This window comes from Tachypleus tridentatus, chromosome 9, assembly GCF_004210375.1.
Source record: "Tachypleus tridentatus isolate NWPU-2018 chromosome 9, ASM421037v1, whole genome shotgun sequence".
In the NCBI taxonomy this organism is placed as follows: domain Eukaryota; kingdom Metazoa; phylum Arthropoda; class Merostomata; order Xiphosura; family Limulidae; genus Tachypleus; species Tachypleus tridentatus.
This window is the reverse complement of record NC_134833.1, coordinates 66,685,274-66,706,090: the sequence shown is the minus strand read 5'-3', so window position 1 is coordinate 66,706,090 and position 20,817 is coordinate 66,685,274. Positions and strand designations below refer to the sequence as shown.

General features: G+C 35.5%; 1 protein-coding gene across 2 annotated transcripts in view; it reads left to right on the top strand.

The window, feature by feature from the left end:
- LOC143225368 (uncharacterized) overlaps positions 1-20,817 on the top strand; it is a 102,003-nt gene that overhangs the window by 67,760 nt on the left and 13,426 nt on the right. For both annotated transcript variants that reach the window (XM_076454630.1, XM_076454631.1), the window contains 11 exons: positions 7,983-8,161; positions 9,681-9,816; positions 12,150-12,247; positions 13,692-13,907; positions 14,322-14,436; positions 14,537-14,825; positions 17,052-17,257; positions 18,688-18,929; positions 19,468-19,660; positions 19,817-19,972; positions 20,355-20,493. In XM_076454630.1, coding sequence (XP_076310745.1) covers positions 7,983-8,161; positions 9,681-9,816; positions 12,150-12,247; positions 13,692-13,907; positions 14,322-14,436; positions 14,537-14,825; positions 17,052-17,257; positions 18,688-18,929; positions 19,468-19,660; positions 19,817-19,972; positions 20,355-20,493 — 1,969 coding nt within the window. The remainder of the gene's footprint in view (positions 1-7,982; positions 8,162-9,680; positions 9,817-12,149; positions 12,248-13,691; positions 13,908-14,321; positions 14,437-14,536; positions 14,826-17,051; positions 17,258-18,687; positions 18,930-19,467; positions 19,661-19,816; positions 19,973-20,354; positions 20,494-20,817) is intronic.

Sequence of the window (20,817 nt, the reverse complement as noted above, 5' to 3'; positions counted from 1 at the left end):
TGCTGTACATGACGGCTGTTTGACAATATTCCTGCAACTTGGTTTCTTTTACAAAAGGCCCTTCCGTGAGGCTGTCTCGTTCAAAACACTTCATTCCTCAGTGCTAACTTTTCGAAATCCATCTGGTGTATAAAGATACTGATTTTTCAGGGCCACTTTAAACAGTTTGATTATACAGAAATCCATTGACACTGCGTCTGGTGCTTTGAATGGCTTCTTCTTATGGAATAGTGGGAAAATCCTTTTCATTCTCCAGCTACTTGACTTATGTGATCATTGAATGGATGATTTGACTGGCAGCTTTATCTCGTGAACCTGCACCCTGTTGGCCTCATTTCCATTTGGATATCCATCTTGATTATGCTGTTTACTGTTACCTGGGGCACATTAACAGTTTTGCCCATTGACACTTTTGTTCATGGATTCTCACCTGTTTTAAAAAATCACACTTTACTTACGATGACTGGAGTAAGACTTGTTGTAGATTTCTTTCTGGAACGGCTTGATACCCCAAACTGATTCATATTTCTTTGTTATTCAATGCCACTAAATGCAAAAATATCCCCACCTTGAAAATTGTTTCAGATCTCGTTACGAGTGGCCCTGTTAACCCACATTTCAGCCTTTAAAATAACATTTCCTGGAGCTTTGTAATTTTATTTTAAATAAATGTAGAACAAGTCTTCACCACTGTTTAGAAAATGCGCTTCATTTTAATGTAGAATTTTATTACATCTAATATTTTGATTTGGAAACTGAAATGTTAAATTCAGAAACAAAAATTCTAAACTTAGTCAGAAAAGTAACGTTAACAATTAAAAATGTAATAATTTTATGTATAAATTTTTTTGTATTTTTTCTCTTGCATAAGATGTCGCAAGTTGTATTTACACGGTTGCTAAGCAACACCAACCTACTCAAAATAATCGCTATAAGCTGAAAGTTTGTTGCTAAAAATAAAAATTTTGATTAAATATTTTATAGTCAAGAGAAATATACACGCGAACGATATTGAAATGATTCGTTTTAACCCATCAAAGCACATATATATTATTTGCAAGATTGTTAAAATATCGCTAAAAATTAGAATTTATTTAAATATGGACGAAACAAATGTATTAAACGGTTGCATAATTACTAGTGCTAAGTGTATGTATGTAATAATATTGGTAATAGTGTAGAACAGCATTTCAAGTGTAACTTATTCCTTGTATGCCACTGTTGATGAAACAACACTCTTACAACATTCAGTTGGTTTAGTATGTAACATGCATTAGTTGGGGAATTATGACACTAATTAATAACCCTGTCGTTCCATCTAAATGTAATTATATTCACGTAATTACATAATCATAAAGTAAATGAGTTGACCAGTTTGCTAAGTTGGTGAAACTTTTTACAGTGACCTCTAATGCACTTTTTGTTTCCAGCAGTAAATTTACATACCTACAACACTAATATCCGAGGTTTAATTCCCCTTAGTGAGTATAACCTATTGCGTAGCTTTGCGCTAAACAAGCAAAACAAAATAAGCTTGGCTGGATCTGGTATCTAGAACATTCGACTCCAATCTGCTGGTCGCGGATTTGAATACCGTCACCGAACATGTTTGCTCTTTATTTCATGGGGCATCATAATGTTAATCAATTACTATTCGTTGGTAAAAAGTAGCACACACTTTGGTAGTCGTTGGTGTCCTCTAGCTGCCTTCTTTCTAGTCTATCACCTCCAAATTAGGTACGAACACAGTGCAGGCAGCCTTCGAGTAGCTTTGCGCGAAACAAAACGAAACAAATTGATATTGATAATAACTTGTATTATTTAATCCTTTGGGTTATAAATATTTGAAATTTTCACAACACTACAAGTAACGATAACTTTTCTGACGCCTGTGACCAAACTTATTAGGTAAAATTAAACACAGCACCATGGACATACTGTGCATGTTGTATATTGCTGTTAATGATGACATATTGGGCCAAGTTAAACACAGCACTGTGGACATACTGTACATTTTGTATATTGTTGTTAGTGCTGACATCTTGGGTCAAGTTATACATAGCATTATACTCGCTGATGTCGTATGTTTTAAAGGACAAGTCGTTGTTTTTCCTCAACTAGGTTTCAGTTTCAGTGCCAAAGAAACTCAGTTTTTTCGTTTTTCACGAGGCTAAAGAAGTTCTTGAGAAATTTATCATTTTCTGGTCTGTAGTTCTTACAATCAACACTGGATATAGCAGATCCTGTGTAGATGGCGTATTGTTATACTTTTTGACAATTTTGATCTATAATCATTAGAATATACTGGGACAGCTGGCTCAACTGATGTACTTTCGCACTTTCTTATGTGATATTTATAATGATGTCATAAAAATATGTGACTGAAATATCATTTAAAATATTAATATAGGATAATTTTAAGAACGTTTGTATCTGTTCGGTTTGAATAGGCCCGGCACGGCCAAGCGCGTTAAGGCGTGCAACTCGTAATCTGAGGGTCGCGGTTTCGCATCCCCGTCGCGCCAAACATGCTCGCTCTCCCAGCAGTGGGGGCGTTATAATGTGATGGTCAATCCCACTATTCGTTGGTAAAAGAGTAGCCTAAGAGTTGGCGGTGAATGGTGATGATTTGGTGCCTTCCCTCTAGTCTTACACTGCTAAATTAGGAACGGCTAGCACAGATAGCCCTCGAGTAGCTTTGTGCGAAATTCCAAAACAAACAAACAAACGGTTTGAATTGTGGGACCAAAATTCGAAGTTCGGTCGGCACTGGAAATGAGACATTCTTTGAACGACCAATCGGTTAAAAATCTACATGTAACAAAAACGTTGACTCCAGTCACTTCATTTAATCTTCTGAATTCGAGTTAAAATTAATTGAAGTACTTCTATCATTCATTGAAAAAAGTACTTCCAAATGTTGAATTGTTTTCGTTTCTCCAAATAAGGTTAAGGCACTCGACTCGTAATCTGAGGGTCGCGGATTCGAATACCTGCAATCAAACATGCTCGCCCTTACAGCTGTTGGGGCGTTATAATTTGACGGTCAGTCCCATTAGTCGTTGGTGAAAGAGTAGTCCAAGAGTTGACGGTGGGTGGTGATGACTAGCTGCCTTTCTCTAGTCTTACACTGCTAAATTAGGAACAGCTAGCGCAGATAACCCTCGTGCATCTTTGCGCGAAATTCAAAAACAAACCAAATGTTTATTCACCGCTCCATTCTGCATGGTCTTTCATTAGTTTGTTTGTTTTTGAATTTCGCGCAAAGATGCACGAGGGTTATCTGCGCTAGCTGTCCCTAATTTAGCAGTGTAAGACTAGAGAAAGGCAGCTAGTCATCACCACCCACCGCCAAGTCTTGGACTACTTTTTTACCAAAGACTAGTGGGACTGACCGTCAAATTATAACACCCCCACGGCTCTAAGGACGAGCATGTTTGGTCGAGTCGTGTGCTTTAACCACCCGGCCATGCCGGGTCGGTGAATATTTGGAGGAACGAAAACAATTCAACATTTGGAAGAACTTTTTTCAATGAATGCCACGCGCTTAAAGAAATAGTAATTACCCTGTACCTTTTATATAAGTTCCTTCAAGTCAGTCATCTGATTGGATGGTGAGCAGGTTTACTTCTGTTAGTGAAGAACCAACAGCTCAGTTTTAGAAGACATCGTTTTGTTTTGTATTTGGTGAATGTCATTTGGTAATGTTTGTGTTGTACAAATGAGGACTCTGGTTTACAGAAACTTTTGTGTGGTTGTTTAATTTTCTGCAAAGCTGTTGTAGAGCTATCTGCGCTAGTTGCCCCTAGTGTACATCTGTCACAGCTACTGCTGTGTCAACTGTGACTGATAAAATATTGCTGAACTACTCCAAGTATATCTAGAAGATAACGCACCAGTTAACAACATCATTTAGTCGAGAAACTACAGATTACTGTGGACGTTATTTCAGGCTTAGTTTGTAACAACTTCCAATGTAATTAGATAAAGTACTGTACAACCAACCATTCGGCTTGTATCCCGTTTAAATGTCCAGGTTTAACAGCTATAAACCACTAGTGGTTACCATATCAAACAAGATTAGAGTAATCCAACAGTGTTATATTAAACTTCAGTAAGAGAGAAAGGACGAGCGAGACCTCAGCCAAACTTGCTGAAGAAGTAGAAGAAACTTCTTGATTATTTAATCAGATGTTCCGCGAAGAATGGTGGATTTGTTGTTCTGTGACTGATTCATACATGCTGTAGCTAATGAAGATAGTAGACCGTACATAGTTAAAGGAAGTTGTTCAGTTGATGAAACTTGAATGAATTAAAGTTACAGAATATGAGGAACACCACTCATTGCAGGATGTGAAGCTGTATAACTGCTTCTTCTTCAGTGTATCAGAAGTAGTCACGCTTCAGGTAAAATAGTAACTATTTATATGAATTGCCCCAGTGACAAGATAACATGTGATAATAAGGAACTAGTAGTCATCCCGTAATTGTCTCATAAGCCACGAAAATGACATCGATTACAAACACTTGGCAGGTGGATAGCTTAGAGACAGTAAACGTGATTATGAAGTGCATTTTGTTTGTTAGTCTGAATTTTTATTGTACTTTGTTTAAGACATAATAACTCAATGATTATAACGTTGAATTATGAGTATTCATTTTATTAATTGTAAAGAGATTCCTTACAGTTAATTATTGAATATTAGGTTTAATGTGCCAATGATATAATAAATTAACTTTGTATGTATAATAGGGTACTTCAAGAGACTTCACAGTCAGTGGAGGGGCAGTGTTGTAGGCTATGTTTTTAATACTTCGTTTTATATATTTTGTATTATTTTGCTAGAGGTAGAACGATGCTGAGTGATTTCTAGGAGTTTCTGAAATTTTAAGTTTTATATTACGTTATGAATTTGTAGGGATAAAAAATATTGTAATAACATAAAGACAGAAGTAAAATGGTTAGCCAGTAGGTCTGTTTATAAGACAGTCCTGGAGTGTACATTTTTAAGTTTGTGTTGTAAGGAAAATCAAGAAGAAAGCGTATTATTTTATTTTATTTACGATTTAAGTCAAAAACTTGTGGTAAATGGAATAAAATGGTTTAATTTTCATTAAGTGTTCTGAAACTTGTAATATTTTCACCTGTAGCTAAAATAAACCAATCAACAATAGAAGCTATTGCAACAAAAAAGTGGACAAAACCTAAAGTTTTATGTGTCAAACGTAAAATCTTCTTTCAAGAGTATTGGCTTACCAATAATCATAACATAGTTTCTAACTTAATTATACATTATTGTTTAGAACCCAAGAGTGAGTTGTACCTCAGTCCGTAGGCCCAAATGGTAGTTTGGACTGTCCATAGGTCACTGAAATAACTCTATACAAAGTTTTATTAAACTCTGAACATTCCATTATTATTTAATTTTTAACTTTAATTTATTTAAATCTGTTGTGGACTAATGCTGAAATAGATCGTAATTACTTTTTGTTTTGTATTTCAATAAGAAAATGGTATTTGTGGTTTATTTTCCATTTTATTTTACATTTTCTGTGAAAATTTAAGTCTCTCATCATAATCAAAAGAGATCATTTTCTTTTATATATACACTTTTTATGTAACCTTTGGAGATAACAAAACAGCAAGACTTTTTAGGATTAACAGAAAAGACTGAAATCATGAATAATTGCTTGTATTTGTTCATTTTTCTTAATTTCTCCATTGTGGATTATGAATCAGAAATATACGAGAACACTGTTACAGATTTATCCTTTATTTACCACAAATCATTGTCCCAGTCTTCGTTCAGTACCATTTCTCTCAGTGGGCACAATACTAAAGTTCTGGATTCGATTCTCAGTGATATAAATAGAAGGTAGCCTAATGTAGCTTTACTATAACACAAACAAGTAAACAAACACTCAGTACCAGAACCTCATCAGCTATGGGATAGACTCCTGGAAGTCAAACAGACGTGTGAAATACTGTTTGTTCTCATGAGCAGTGTCTTTTTAGACCCAAAAGCTACTACTATTTAATTAGCAGACAGTTTATAAGTCTGATATATCAGTGTATTCTAGGATTAAACTGAGTTCTGTAAACAATATAAGAAAGATCCACTTTATAACAGGAGGATAAGTCATGAAATGAGACTGGTTTTAACTAAACTAACCGAGAAACAAAGACTGGACATAGCGTGTAATTTCTAAATGAGAGCAGTTTTTTGAATCACTGGACTCGTGAACTGGTCGACAGATTTTTCACACAAGCTATCTTTCAATCAACCAACTCACTTGATATTCTATATAGTACTGTCTAAATCTAATGTTTCTTGCTTAACAGAAAATGCCAGATTTATCCATATCGACTAATACTCCCACGCGAATGGTCATTCTCACTGGAGCTACCATTGAAGAACATTGGCATTGTTCCACAACATACAGCATCACAACAATGGACAAAACAGCTATTATTACCTCTAGAGAACAATACTGAACCAAAGACAGTTTGAATGAAGTCAACTTAACACGTAATGCGCATATTTAGTATGAAAAAAATGGAATTATTATAAATCAAAAGTGGAAGATAGAAAACACGACATGACCGCAAACCACAATGTTATAAAACTGTGAGAAAAACGAAAGATAAGGTTTGAAATAAAACTTTGTATATTTTATACTGTTATTTCTAGTTTTTTAACTTCTTAGTTGCACTGCAAACTTTTAAATCTCATAAAACTTCTACAACGAAAACCAATCACTCACAATTTTGTAATTTATTTTGGCATAACAATATGTAATTAATATTTTCTTAAAATTTTGTTTACGAATTTCTTTGGATTTTTTTTACATAAGTTCTTTACACTAATAAATTATATCGTAAATAAAATCACCAACGTTGAAAATTATACACGTTTTATGAATGCTGAAAAGAGATGTCAGATTGTGATTACACATTGCAGCAGATATTAAAAAAACAATTTTATAGAATGAAAACAGATAAATTATTCTTTAAATATGAAAAAAAACAGGACAAAAACTTTACGTACTTATAATGCTAAAATTCTGATTTGGACTCCCCGCAGTGGATATAGTTCAGATAGCTTTGTGTTACAACAAAACACAAACCCATCCTCTTGGTTTGGTTTAAATTTCGTCTAAAGCTGCACGAAGAATGTCTGCCTTAGTCGTCCATGATTCAGCAGTGATAAACAACATGGAAGGCAGGTAGTCAACACCATTCACCGCCAATTCTTGAGCTACTCTTTTACCAACAAGTAGTGGGATTGGATTGGCCGTCACATTATAACACCACCACAGCTAATAAGACGAGCATATTCGATGACAGGGATTCGAACCCGTGGCCCTTAGGTTGCGAGCCACGCGTCCTAATCACCATCAGGCCATGCTGGGCTTACCCAAGCTCTAAGAGACAAAGGTTACGAACATAAACATTAATACTGAGAACATAACTGATTAAGTTATTATTTGTTAACTTATATCATGACTGTTAAACTTTCTGTTATACTATTAATACACTCCTATAAAAATGTTCTCTATGTAACTTCCTTAAATAGATCAATAACTCAACTAACCAGTATATATGGCAAGATACTTCAATCTTTCAAATTCCAAACAACTCTCCCTGAATTAATTTTATCTATTCTCAGCCCCATGGTTTTGGAAACTGATCCCCAAGGTCCCGAGTGAAAGTTATGATACGATACGTTTCTTTGATCTCAACTAACATGTATTACACAACTTCAACTGATCGTTCTCTGGATACACCAATTTATTTGGAGAGCAGCAACACTTAACGTTATCTCCAAAGCCGCTAACCGTGTTCGATACCACTAAAAACATGCATTAAGAAAAAGTGCACATATTCATTCTAGTTACACTTTGTTTAACTTTGTCCTAGATGTGTATGTCATTCTTCTGTATGGTACCTTTACTGGTTCACATGTGTGTTGTATTTCCAGGCCCGACATGTGTGTGTGTAGCAGACATCTTGGTAATTCATCTTGGAAGAGAACCAGACCTCATACCTTATGATAATCTAACTCTTTTATCTGAAAATGGTCTTTACAACAGAGACGTTCCTCCTGAGATCGGATTAGAGGCCTTTGGAACAGTTACAATTGAGGAAGCTAACAGTCCGGTAGGAGTAATAACGTAGAAATTTGTTAATTATATGGCACTGTTGCCAAGTGATACTGGTCAGTGTGTTGGTCAGTACCAAGTGATGTTGGTTAGTATCGAATGATGCTGTTGATTGTATCGGTTAGAGTCAAATGATGCTGTTGAGAGTGTGTTGGCAAGAATCAAGTGATGCTCTTGAATGTGTTGGTAAGAATCAAGTGATATTGGTCAGTGTGTTGGTCAGTGCCAAGTGATGCTGTTGATTGTATTGGTTAGTATCAAATGATGCTGTTTAGTGTGTTGGTCAGTATCAAATGATGCTGTTTAGTGTGTTGGTCAGTGCCAAGTGATGCTGTTGAGTGTGTTGGTCAGTATTAGTGATACTGGTCAGTGTGTTGGTCAGTATCAAGTGATGCTGTTGAGTGTGTTGATAAGAATCAAATGATGCTGTTGAGTGTGTTGGTAAGTATCAAGTGTTGCTGGTGAGTGTGTTGGTAAGAATCACGTGATGCTGGTGAGTGTGTTGGTAAGAATCAAGCGATACTGGTGTGTTGGTAAGAATCAAGTAATACTGGTGTGTTGGTAAGAATCAAGTGATGCTGTTGAGTGTGTTGGTAAGAATCAAGTGATACTGGTCAGTGTGTTGGTCAGTATCAAGTGATGTTGTTGAGTGTGTTGATAAGAATCAAATGATGCTGTTGAGTGTGTTGGTAAGTATCAAGTGTTGCTGGTGAGTGTGTTGGTAAGAATCACGTGATGCTGTTGAGTGTGTTGGTAAGAATCAAGTGATACTGGTGTGTTGGTAAGAATCAAGTAATACTGGTGTGTTGGTAAGAATCAAGTGATGCTGTTGAGTGTGTTGGTAAGAATCAAGTGATACTGGTCAGTGTGTTGGTCAGTATCAAGTGTTGCTGGTGAGTGTGTTGGTAAGAATCACGTGATGCTGTTGAGTGTGTTGGTAAGAATCAAGTGATACTGGTGTGTTGGTAAGAATCAAGTAATACTGGTGTGTTGGTAAGAATCAAGTGATACTGGTGTGTTGGTCAGTATAAAGTGATACTCAGTGTGTTGGTCAGTATCAAGTGATACTAGTCAGTGTGTTGGTAAGTATCAAGTGATGCTGGTGAGTGTGTTGGTAAGAATCAAGCGATGCTGTTGAGTGTGTTGGTCAGTATTAGTGATACTGGTCAGTGTGTTGGTCAGTATCAAGTGATGCTGTTGAGTGTGTTGGACAGTATCAAGTGATAGTGGTCAGTGTGTTGGTCATTATCAGGTGATACTGGTCAGTGTGTTGATAACTATCAAGTGATACTGGTCAATGTGTTGGTTAGTACCAACTAATAGTGTTCATAAGTACAGTCGTATATATATATGTTCTTATTCTATCTGTTTGTTTGGTTTAATTTTTGTCGTGAAATATTTTAGACAAAATGCTATGGAGACAGGGAGGACTGACAAACCGTTGTCTTATAAATGTATTCAAATTGAAACTGATTTATGTTTGTAACATTTATATTAGTTCATTTCCTGTTTACCAGTTAACCCCTTACTTTGAGCTGAATGGTCCAAAAGAAGTGTGTGATGGAGACATCACCATTAAGGTAGTTGACGTCACAGCTGACGCTTGTCACGAAATGGATTATTTCTGGAGTATTTTTCCAACAGACACTGCAGGTAAATTAATGTAGAATGAAGTGTAAGGTAAAATCAACTTAAAAAATATGAGAAATTATATCTACTTTTTCACTATATAACTATACTACACGTATCTAACTTAATAAAACAACAATATTGATTAAAACACGTTACGCTAGCGATATAACTGTAGTCAATTATATAACATTTTAACAAACAAAATTATTGTGTTATTTTAATAGCATGTAAATAAAACTAAATATTTACGTGGAACATAATTTAAAATCATGCTGTAGCATTACGAAATCGACATAATTAGATATTTTAATGTTTACAACAAATACGGGCTGGGACACCATTCCTTTGGTGAGTTGAAGTTGCCAGAGGAAATGTGTCTCAGCCCGAAACGTTGTGAATATGAAAATATTTTTTTTTTAAATTTGTAAGTTTTTACAATTTTTTGTGTTAAAATTTTACCTGCCCTAACTATCTAATTAGCATAAATCAGTAGGTCGTGTTCATATTGAATCTTATTGTTAATATATTTAAATATATACTCATCAAAAAAAGAAACACAAAAGGCAAAGTTTGAGACAAATTGTTAACAAGTTTATTCCGGGTAGTTCTGTATGACATGTGTGAAACTTTGCACATTCACTGCTGAACATCCAAAGTCTGCAAAGGCGAAGTCCACGTTCACTAGGTGAAGTTTAACATCACTCAACGTCAATAACGAGTATGCCCCCCGTGAGCATCAATAACTGCTTGGCATCTCCTGTCCATGGAAGCGATGAGATGACGAATCACATCCTGTGGAATGGCTGTCCACTCAGCCTGCAAAGCTGCTGCAAGCTGAGGTAGAGTCTGCGGTTGAGGTTGTCGCCGTCGCAAACGTCGGTCCAACTCGTCCCAAAGATGTTCGATGGGGTTTAAATCTGGTGATCTGGAGGGCCAGAGAAGAACGTTGATGTTGTGGTGTCTCAAGAAGACACTGGTGAGTCGGGATCTGTGAGGACGGGCGTTGTCATGTTGAAAAACGGCGTTGACGTTCACCATGATGGGTTGCACATGGGGCCTAAGAATCTGGTCGACGGTTGCGTACAGTCTGATCGGAAATCCTACGCAGCCCTGGTATGGTTGAGGCAGTAGACGTCGCAGTGGTGGTCCTATCCCGAAGGTGACGTAACCGGATGTAGCGATCTTGTGCGGGCGTGGTCACACGAGGTCTGCCAGATCGTGGACGGTCACGAGTTGATCCATGTTGTTGGTGACGATTCCATAGCCTTGTGATGGTGCTTGGGTGGACATTCACAGCTCTGGCAACATCTGATCGAGATTCGCCTGCTTCCAAGCGATCAATGACGTTGTTGCATTGTGCTTCACTCAGTCTTAGCGTAACTGTATTGCGTGTCGGTGGCTTAACACTGAGCTATGGAAACCGAGAACCCGTCACTTTTATAGGGATTTTGCACATGTTGCACTTGCAGAACATGCAGATCTCTCAAACAAATTTATTGGACACGCATGTGTTTTGGCGAAAAATCCGTTGTTTTCCTCCGTTTTCAAAGTGCACTACTTTTATTGTCATTTTGGTCTGATAATTAGTGCCTCAAACACTAGAGTTACAAACTCTGAGCTTGTAACGTTATTACATATATTTCTCTTTAAAATAAAAAAATGTCCCTTTTGCGTTTCTTTTTTTGAAGAGTATATATTAAACTAAAAAAAATGTTTAAGATAATTTCATTTTTTGTGGTTAATGAGTTTATTGAAGTTTCAAATCGTTTGGTTTATATCTTTTCTAATTTCACTAGATATTTAACAATATTAAATAATACATATTTAATATTGTAACAACAAAGCAGTGAAGTTTATCTGATTTTAACCGATATCTGTTTAACTTTGTTTAACTGTTGTTTTGTCTCTGTCACAGTAGATTTATGTTTTAATATCCTTTCACTGCAGATCTCCAACACGTACATCAGGGAAGAATAAAAAGGATACACAGCTTTATTAACATAATTTTAACTGCAGTTAATCTTATTAACTAGGCAATCAATAAAAAATTTGAGCCAAATGTCTTGCTTTCTACCAGTGTTATATCGAAGATTGATTCCTTTTTATAATTATAAACAGAAATAAGTAAATTAAGTGTCACCTTACATTACATCATGTAATGGACGTCACGTTTTTTTGTCATTATTATCAACTTGCTTTCATTTTGTTGTTGTTGTTGTTTATTTCTTAGTTAATTATTTACTCGTTACAAGTTTCGTCTTTCAAACTGCTTATGTGTGTGTGTGTGTCACGTAAGTGTTTACATACTGTTTACAATAAACGTGATAAAATATTATTATTTTTTCTTCTTAAAGACCCTGCTGTGTTTTATAACCTTCACTCTTTGCAAAAAGAAATTTCACAACAGAGCACAGTGGGTGACCCGAAGGACATAACATTCTCAAGTGACATCGTGAGTAATGCTCCATCATTTTCATTTTATTTTCTCCTGGAAACTTTAAGAACCACTAAGGTCTAATTTAATATCAGTAACATGTCAGACAGTTACAAGTCTATTTATATTATTGTAACGGTGTCTGTTGTTAAGTGAGTTATTTTCTATCATTCGGTAAATATGATGTAAAGTCCAGCACACTTGAAGTAATGGAAAACGTTTTATTTCTTTCACCACAAATTGCATAAGTTCACGAAGAAATAGGCCTACCTTACAAAATAAAATAAACAGTCGTTCATTTATTAAATTTCCCCACAATTTCATTACACAAAACACACTTACTACTTACTGACTATCCATGAAGACATATCAAGTATAAAAACAGCTCATCCCTAACTGGGAAAAAGACATATCCAGTGTCAAAACAGATCATCTATAACTAGGATAAGGACGTATTCAGTGTCAAAACAGCTCATCCATAACTAGGGTAAGGACATATTCAGTGTCAAAACAGATCATCTATAACTAGGATAAGGACGTATTCAGTGTCAAAACAGCTCATCCATAACTATGATAAGGACATAATCAATGTCAAAACACTTCATCCATAACTAGGGTAAGGACATATTCAGTGTCAAAATAACTCATCCATAACTAGGTAATGACATGTCCAATGTCTAAACAGTTCATTCATAACTAGGATAAGGACATATCTAGTGTCAAAACAGCTCATCTATAACTAGGATAAGGGCATATCCAGTGTCTAAACAATTCATCCATAAATAGGATAAGGGCATATTAATTGTCTATACAGCTTATCTGTAACTAGGGTAAGGCATATAATATGTGTCAAAACAGTTCATCCGTAACTGGGATTAGGACATATTAATTGTCAAAATAACTCATCTATAACTAGAATATGGACATATTCAGTGTCAAAATAGCTCATCCTTAACTACGGTAAGGATATATCTAGTTTTAAAGCATGTTGAAACATCAAGTAATTTACCTGTCTTATACATCAAATAACCTAACTGTCCTTAATTTTATCCTTGCCAATGTTAACTTCATTTTGTGATCACACAAATAAATATACCAGATAGGCCTAATAACAAGACAAAACAAAATATGTAAAACTGTGTTTATCAAGAGCTGTACGTAAAGAAACATGCTGTCAATCATGTTATTACAGAAAGAAACAACTCTTCATCTGTGAACACTGGGCATTGAAAACAGTCAACGTTCATTACTTCAGTCTTGTTGTAATTCATGTTTGTTTAGTACTTTTTATATTTACAATTACAAATAAGGCTTAACTTTCTTCTTTAGAAGCCTTTTATGGTCAGTATGATTTTTTTCCATATTCGAAACGATATATTTAAATTATTCAATCTCGCTTTTAAAACATCACAAACTTTAGTTTCCAATTCATCTTTAATTAATCATTATTTATTTATTCTAGCTAGCAGAAAGCGCCGTCTATGTAGTACTAGTCACAGCTACAAATCGTTTTGGAGGGGAATCTTTCCTTCCTTCTGTTCACGAAGTGAAACGCACAACCACACCACTGGCTCTCAGTCTACAAGGACCAACTCTTGTCCATCCTTTGTGTGACGTCACGTTTAACGTAATCGTTGACGTCTGTGGTGATCTTAATGCATCAACAACAAAACTTCAAGTAAGCCTGAAAAACAGTAATCATAAGAGAACTAATATTTACGAGAAAAACATTCGAAAACTAAATGTAGTTTCAGAGTGAAACATGCAAACAATGAGATATAACAATGTATAAGGTTATAATGAAATAGCATGACATGACATTGGCGTCACGTTGTAAATTCATAAAATGCATCACATAATGAAATGTCCTCACTCCAACATATGACAACTAAAGTATTTCATTTCAATAAGTGATACTAGTGGAAGGTCTTATTGTGCATTAATATACATGTATGTATGTATATATATATATGAGGAAAAACCTATGAACGTCCATCTTGTAATTTATCTATTGTGATATGATAAGGACATAATCATATTGTCCTTATTGTCAACTTCATCTTAAGTTATAACGTATTGTTTCTATTTTCAGTTCACTTGGTCCATTTCCCCAGCAACAGTTGATTTAACGGGACTTATTGGAAGTCGAGCCACGATCCCTGAAGGTGTTCTCCGGTCGGGAATTCTTTACAACATTTCGGTGACTGGTAGGTATTATATAAAAGAGATAGATAAATAGATGAGCAAAGCAGCACAACCGAACAATGAGAGAGAGAGAAACATGATGTATGTTTATTATAATTATAGTGTCAACTGTTAGCAGTGAAAGCCAGTGGAACGAAGTAGCACAGCTTTTTAGCGTAAAACGAGTGAACCTACAAGCTGTCATTAGTATTTCCAACCTCGTTGTCGGAGACCAAACACCTTTCAAACTGGACGGTACTCTATCTTATGATCCTAGCTTTTCTAGTGGTCAACTCCAGATGTTATGGTCTTGCACGGACGAATCGTCCTCGAATACATCTTGTTTTGGTGAGGATGTGTTGGTAAACGACCAAGTCCTTACTGTTCCACAAGGAATGCTTCAACCTAACACGTGAGTTATAAAATGTATTGAAGTTCAACAACAGAATATCTTATATTAATATTAAATTACTATGACTGTGGACATCATGATATTATTGATTCTTTCTACTGAAGTTTAACAATAGAACATTTCATGCTAACAGTTATCATAATTGTGAACATTTAATAATTTCTTCTATTGTGACCTGTTGATAGTGAATGTCACTTATCGTTAATAAAAGAGTAGCTCGAGAATTGGTGGTGGGTGTTGTTGACTAACTGCCTTCCTTCAGTTTGTCACTGCCAAATCAGAGACGTTTAGCACAGATAAACCTCCAGTAGACTTCCGTAAAATTCACAAACAAACAAAACAAAAGTTACCTGTCGTACAGTTGAAAAGTAATGACGGTTTAAAAATTTACATGACTAGTTTAATAACGCTTACATTTTTAAATCGTTTGATACGTTTTTGCTTTGTTTATTGTAATTTTATTGGCTGAATAGTTCGTCAGAATGTTTTGTTTTTGTTAGTTGTTAGCTTTATACAATTTTGTGAGAATCGGAAATAACATCAGTATAATAATGTGCAAATAATAAAAGAGTTAACATAAAACAAGACAAGATTCAAAGGAACAAGCATTTAGTTTATTAACATTTAATAAACCAGTAGTTCCTAAACTGAGACTACTGGCAAACTAAGGCTACGGTACTGATTAAGTACCTCGTTAGTGTGTTGAATATTCTGTAAGAGACTGTGTACTAAGAAAGTCCAGGTACTCCTCCGCTAGATTCAGGTATGTCACATAACAATTATATTATCAAATAGACTGTTTTCTTTTTTTATCATATTACTGGTTATTGTTATATTTTCTATATTTCTTTATCGTCTGTTAAATTTCACGTAAAGATACTCGATGGATATCTGCGCTAGTTGTCCCTAATTTTAAACTGTTCGATCACAGGAAAAGCCGCTGGTGAATACCATCCGCTATTCGTCTACTGTTGCCCAACTGAATAGAATAACTTGACTGTCATTCATATAACTCTCCTTCAGCTCCAAAACCTGAAATTTGTGGTCGGCACACTAACAAATGGTTCACACTCTTCGAGACTCATGTTGTTAATACAAAAACAAGCTGATGGATATTCACTCTGATAGAAAAGGTTGAGTCGTTTAGTTGTACGTGTGGTTCATAAAATTGTCTATGGTTACTGTCTCTCTACTGTTCAGTATGAATACGTTTTTCACCACGTGCTACTAAAAGTGAAAGTGTAAATTTATTGTATTTCACAATACCTACTTGATCATTATTGTCGTTTTCACGCGGAATAAATTTTATTTTTATGATTTCCCACAAATTAAAGAAGAAATGTTTAAAATGATATGATTTATTACTCCTTTGTCCCTCGGTCTCATGATTAGGGTACTTAACTCACAATCTGAGAACTGCGGGCTTCAATCTCAATGCCAAACATGATCGCTCTTCCAGTTGTGGGGGCGGTTATAATATGACGGACAATTCCTATTGTAGCTGGTAAAGAATAGCCAGAGTTGGCAATGGGTAGTGTAGACTAGCTGCCTTATGTTAGTCTGTAACTTCTAAATTAGGGCGGCTTGCCCAGATAATCTTCGAGTAGCTTGTTCACGACATTCAACAAAAAAAATGATGGTTCAGCGGTAATCTTGGGAACTTATAACGCTAAAAACCAGGTTTCAACGTTTGTTTGTTTTGAATATCGCACAAAGCTACTCGAGGGCTATCTGTGCTAGCCGTCCCTAATTTAGCAGTGTAAGACTAAAGGGAAAGCAGCTAGTCATCACCACTCACCACCTACTCTTGGGCTACTCTTTTACCAACGAATAATGAGATTGACGGTCACATTATAACGCCCCCACGGCTGAAAGGGCGAGCATGTTTGGCGCGACGGGGATGCGAACCCGTGACCCTCAGATTACGAGTCGCATGCCTTAACACGCTTTGCTATGCCGGGCCTCCAGGTTTCAATATCAGCGATGAGCAGATCATTAATAGCCCACTCTGTAGTTTGTGCTTCCGTACAAACAAAGATCGTTCATTTCCAACTGGCGGAGAGACGTATTACGTGTAGTTCTAAGAAGTATTTACGAACCAGAAAAATGTAAGTATCGTGAGGTCATGAATGTGTCACATGATCCTGTTTGTTTGATTTTGTAGTTAACGAGACTTTATCTGAAAATGTTAAGTTAGAATTTGAAGTTTATCTATTTACAATATAGATACATTATCACCCTGGAGGTTTCTAAAGACTCTAAGAAAGACGATAGCCAAGCCACTGTAGTCGTCCGTCAGGGGGAGTTGCCTGTTATCTACGTAAAGAAGAGAAAAGCTGATCGAGTTAACCCCACCGACAAAATTATCGTGGACACTTACGTCACAAGTAGAGGAAATGTCACACTTCAGTGGGAAGTAGTCATAGAGAAGGGTGAGTTTAATGGTTGAAATTGCACATTGCTATGGGTGTATTAAAATGGAGGTAGAAGTAATATTAACACACGACTTACAGCAATAATAACGTCCTTCTTGAGAAGTGTGTGTGTGTGTGGAAGCTATGTTAACGAAAATATTTACTCTATAGGCGTGCCTGGTGGTTAGAGGGCGTTCGAATAGCAATATGCCGGTCGTATTTTCGAATCTCGTTCCTCGGACATGCTTGCCCTTTTAATTGGGGTGATTTTTTTCTTACTTTCTTGTGGCTAGTTGTCTAACAAATATATCTGACATATTATATAAGATATCCACAGTGATTGAATTTGTCCTAATAAAATACGCTTATAATCATAGGAAAGGTTATATTTTAATTTGGTTTATTTTTTATAGTACTGGTTATAGCAGACTTTAATATACTCTCAAAATATATTTTTTTTTACAGATGAAATTAGCTTCCTTTTAAACATATGTTAAACGAGTTCAGTTTACGTCAGTTTGAACTACAAATCCATTAATTGCGAGGTCTGGCATGGCCTGGAGGTTAGGGTGTTCGAATCGTAATATGTAGGTTGCAGGTTCGAATCCCATCACCGAACATGGATGTCTTTTCAGACTTAGGGGAGTTATAATATGAGAGTCAGTTCCAATATTCGTCGATTAAAGAGTAGACCAAGAGTTGGCGGTAGGTGGTATTTACTAGCTGTCTTACCTCTAGTCTATCACTTCCAAGTTAGGGACAAATAACTGAAATTGCTCTCGGGTGGCTGTGTCAAAAAAAAAACAACACTGAACAGATACAGTGGCTACTACACTCTCATTGGACTAGAAAAGATAGATTGAAGTATGCATCGAATACCAGGACAACGCAAGGGTCTGCAGGCGTTTTAAAAAGCCACAAATGATTATCTGTAAATTTACAAACAAAATTTCCTTACATTTTATTGAAAAAAACAACGAATATAACTTTGAGAATTGTTTTGATTATTTTAGGTTTATAAATATAATTTGTGATAATCAAAACCTTGATTTTTCTTAGTTCAGTTATCGTCAAGATTAACTCTACAAAAATCTACAGTTATCTCTAACAATGTTCCTAAATAAAACACAATAGTTCACGTTTTTGTATTGAACTGTTAAAAATACATGATTTATTAATTGAAAATGAAGAGCTTTCTGGTGGTTTTGGGTTCAGTAAGTCTTAAGGCTTTTCACTTTAAAATTTGGGCTTCGATATTTGCTAAGGGCAAAGAGCCCAGTGTGTAGCTTTATGCTTAATAACACAAAAAGAAAATGGAAAAAAATAACATAATTTTTGTTTTTCATCAAACCAATTTATAAAAAAAAATGATTCAAAAACAAAATATGTATATGTTTTTGTGTTTTGTTTTCTTTTGTTACTTGTCAGCTTTTTATTGATAATTTCAGAATATGCCACGGTCGGCCTCGAGGGAGTGACGCCATCAGTGAAACCTAAGTATTTCATGAGCGCATTAGTGGATCGTCCCTTTCCTCTTGTAATTCCAGCTGCTAATTCTCAGTGGCAGGGTCTCTTGGGTGGTGCCCTCTACAAGTTTCGTCTAGTGGCAGAACCAATGGATGGCGGAGAAACAGGCTATGCGGATATTATTATAGAAACTAACAACCCACCGATTGGACCCCCGTTAGAGGTGAAGTTATATCTTTAATATATATGTTTTTATCAACTTAAATGAGTTTTTTTTTTGTTAATTACAGTTAACCTAATAAAGTTGTTATGAAAATTTTAGGTTATAAAAATTATATTAACTTCTAAGTCTGTGTCCTTTCAGTGGTAATGTTTGAAGGCTTAGAACTCTAAAAACCGGATTTCGATAACTGTGATAGGCGTAACAAATATGACCTTCTTTAAACTTTAGGCTCAACAACAAAAGAACGTAATCGATGTTTCTCAAAACGTACAGTTCACACTGGAAGGATTTATAAAATTGATAATAATGATATGAAAAAAAAAACACATTTTCAAGAAAATAATTTTAAATATTTGTTTCAGTAACGTATTAAATCGATTACTTGTCCTGGTGATACGACAATGTCGAAATGTTAACAGAAATATTTTTTGTTATTATTATCTAGAGAATAGAGGTCGCTTTTTTATAACTTTATTCTAAAAATATTCTCAATCTGTTCTTACTTATCCCCTTTGCTTATGTTTTTAATATCCAATAGGTAGAGCCATCATCGGGAAACGCTTTACTTACAAAGTTTACTCTGGATGCGTCAGGAGGCTGGAGGGATACCCCTGGAGATTATCCACTAACATTTATGTTTTCCTACCGACTCTCTGAACGAGACGTAACAACTCCAATCGCTACGTTTTCTGAGGCGCCACCTATACTTCAAGACGTTCTTCTTCCTGGGGGTTAAAATCTTTAAAAAATCCAACAAATATTGCTTGTTCTAAACAAAGAATATATGATATAAATATATATAAGCATACGGCTTATGAGAAACTACAAAATAAATTTTTAAAAAGTTGCTTGCCGGTTAATAACTCTTATTATTCTCGTCTACACAGTCCCGGGCCAGACTTCTGACGTTATAGTCCAAGTTAAAGTGTGTGATATTTTTGATTCATGTACCACCACTGACACCAGTGTCACCACCATCTCATCGTTCTCACCGGAATACTTTGAACTTTTGAATCAAACAGTTTCTCAGTACCTGAATCTGGGTAAAGTATTTTCACGAAGTATCGCACCACAAGAAAGAACTCTTTATGTCTGCAGGATGTAGTTGTTTATATTATTTAAACATATCAGACTACAACAAAGAACCGTTTATGTCTCTTCTTTAAAATCTTAGTTTTATTTTTTTACCTTTTTAAACTATAAACATGTAGCATTTCAGAGAAAGGGCTATTTAGCAAATCTATTCAAAGTAATTTGTGCCAAACGGTTAAAATAAAATGTAAGAATAAGATTAGAATGATAACAATCGTTTGAAGTCGTCCAGATTTTAATGTCTATTTTAAACGTACATCTAATTTTAACAGTTCTTTACTATTGTTGTCAACCTTTACTTATCTTTCGTCTTTTCTTCTTATGTATATGCAGGAGACAACACACGAGCTCTCTCCATTGCCAGAGCAGCAGCATTGACTCTGAGTGACGACCAGTATGGAGAATTAGCCAATCGCTCGCTGACCTTATTTCAAGATGTTGTAGACAGAATAACTGAAATATACGAAACTGGGTAACCAGACATTTGTTCAATTCTTGACCTGCTTGACGGGGAAAAATATACACTGGATTTTATTCGTCGATTTAAAAACTCCATTGAATTTCATTGGTCAATTTAAAAATTCCATTGGATTTCATTGGTCAGTTCAAAAAATCCATTGGATTTCATTAGTCGATTTACTTGGTTCAACGACAAATCTCTTGAATCATTTATATCAACGCATTTGAATGCATCACTAATTTCTTGTCTTTCTCATTGTATAGCTGTCATTATTTGTATTCCCCGAAAAAGTTGTACACTCGATAACTATGAAAACTATTTATATCAGTGTAAGAA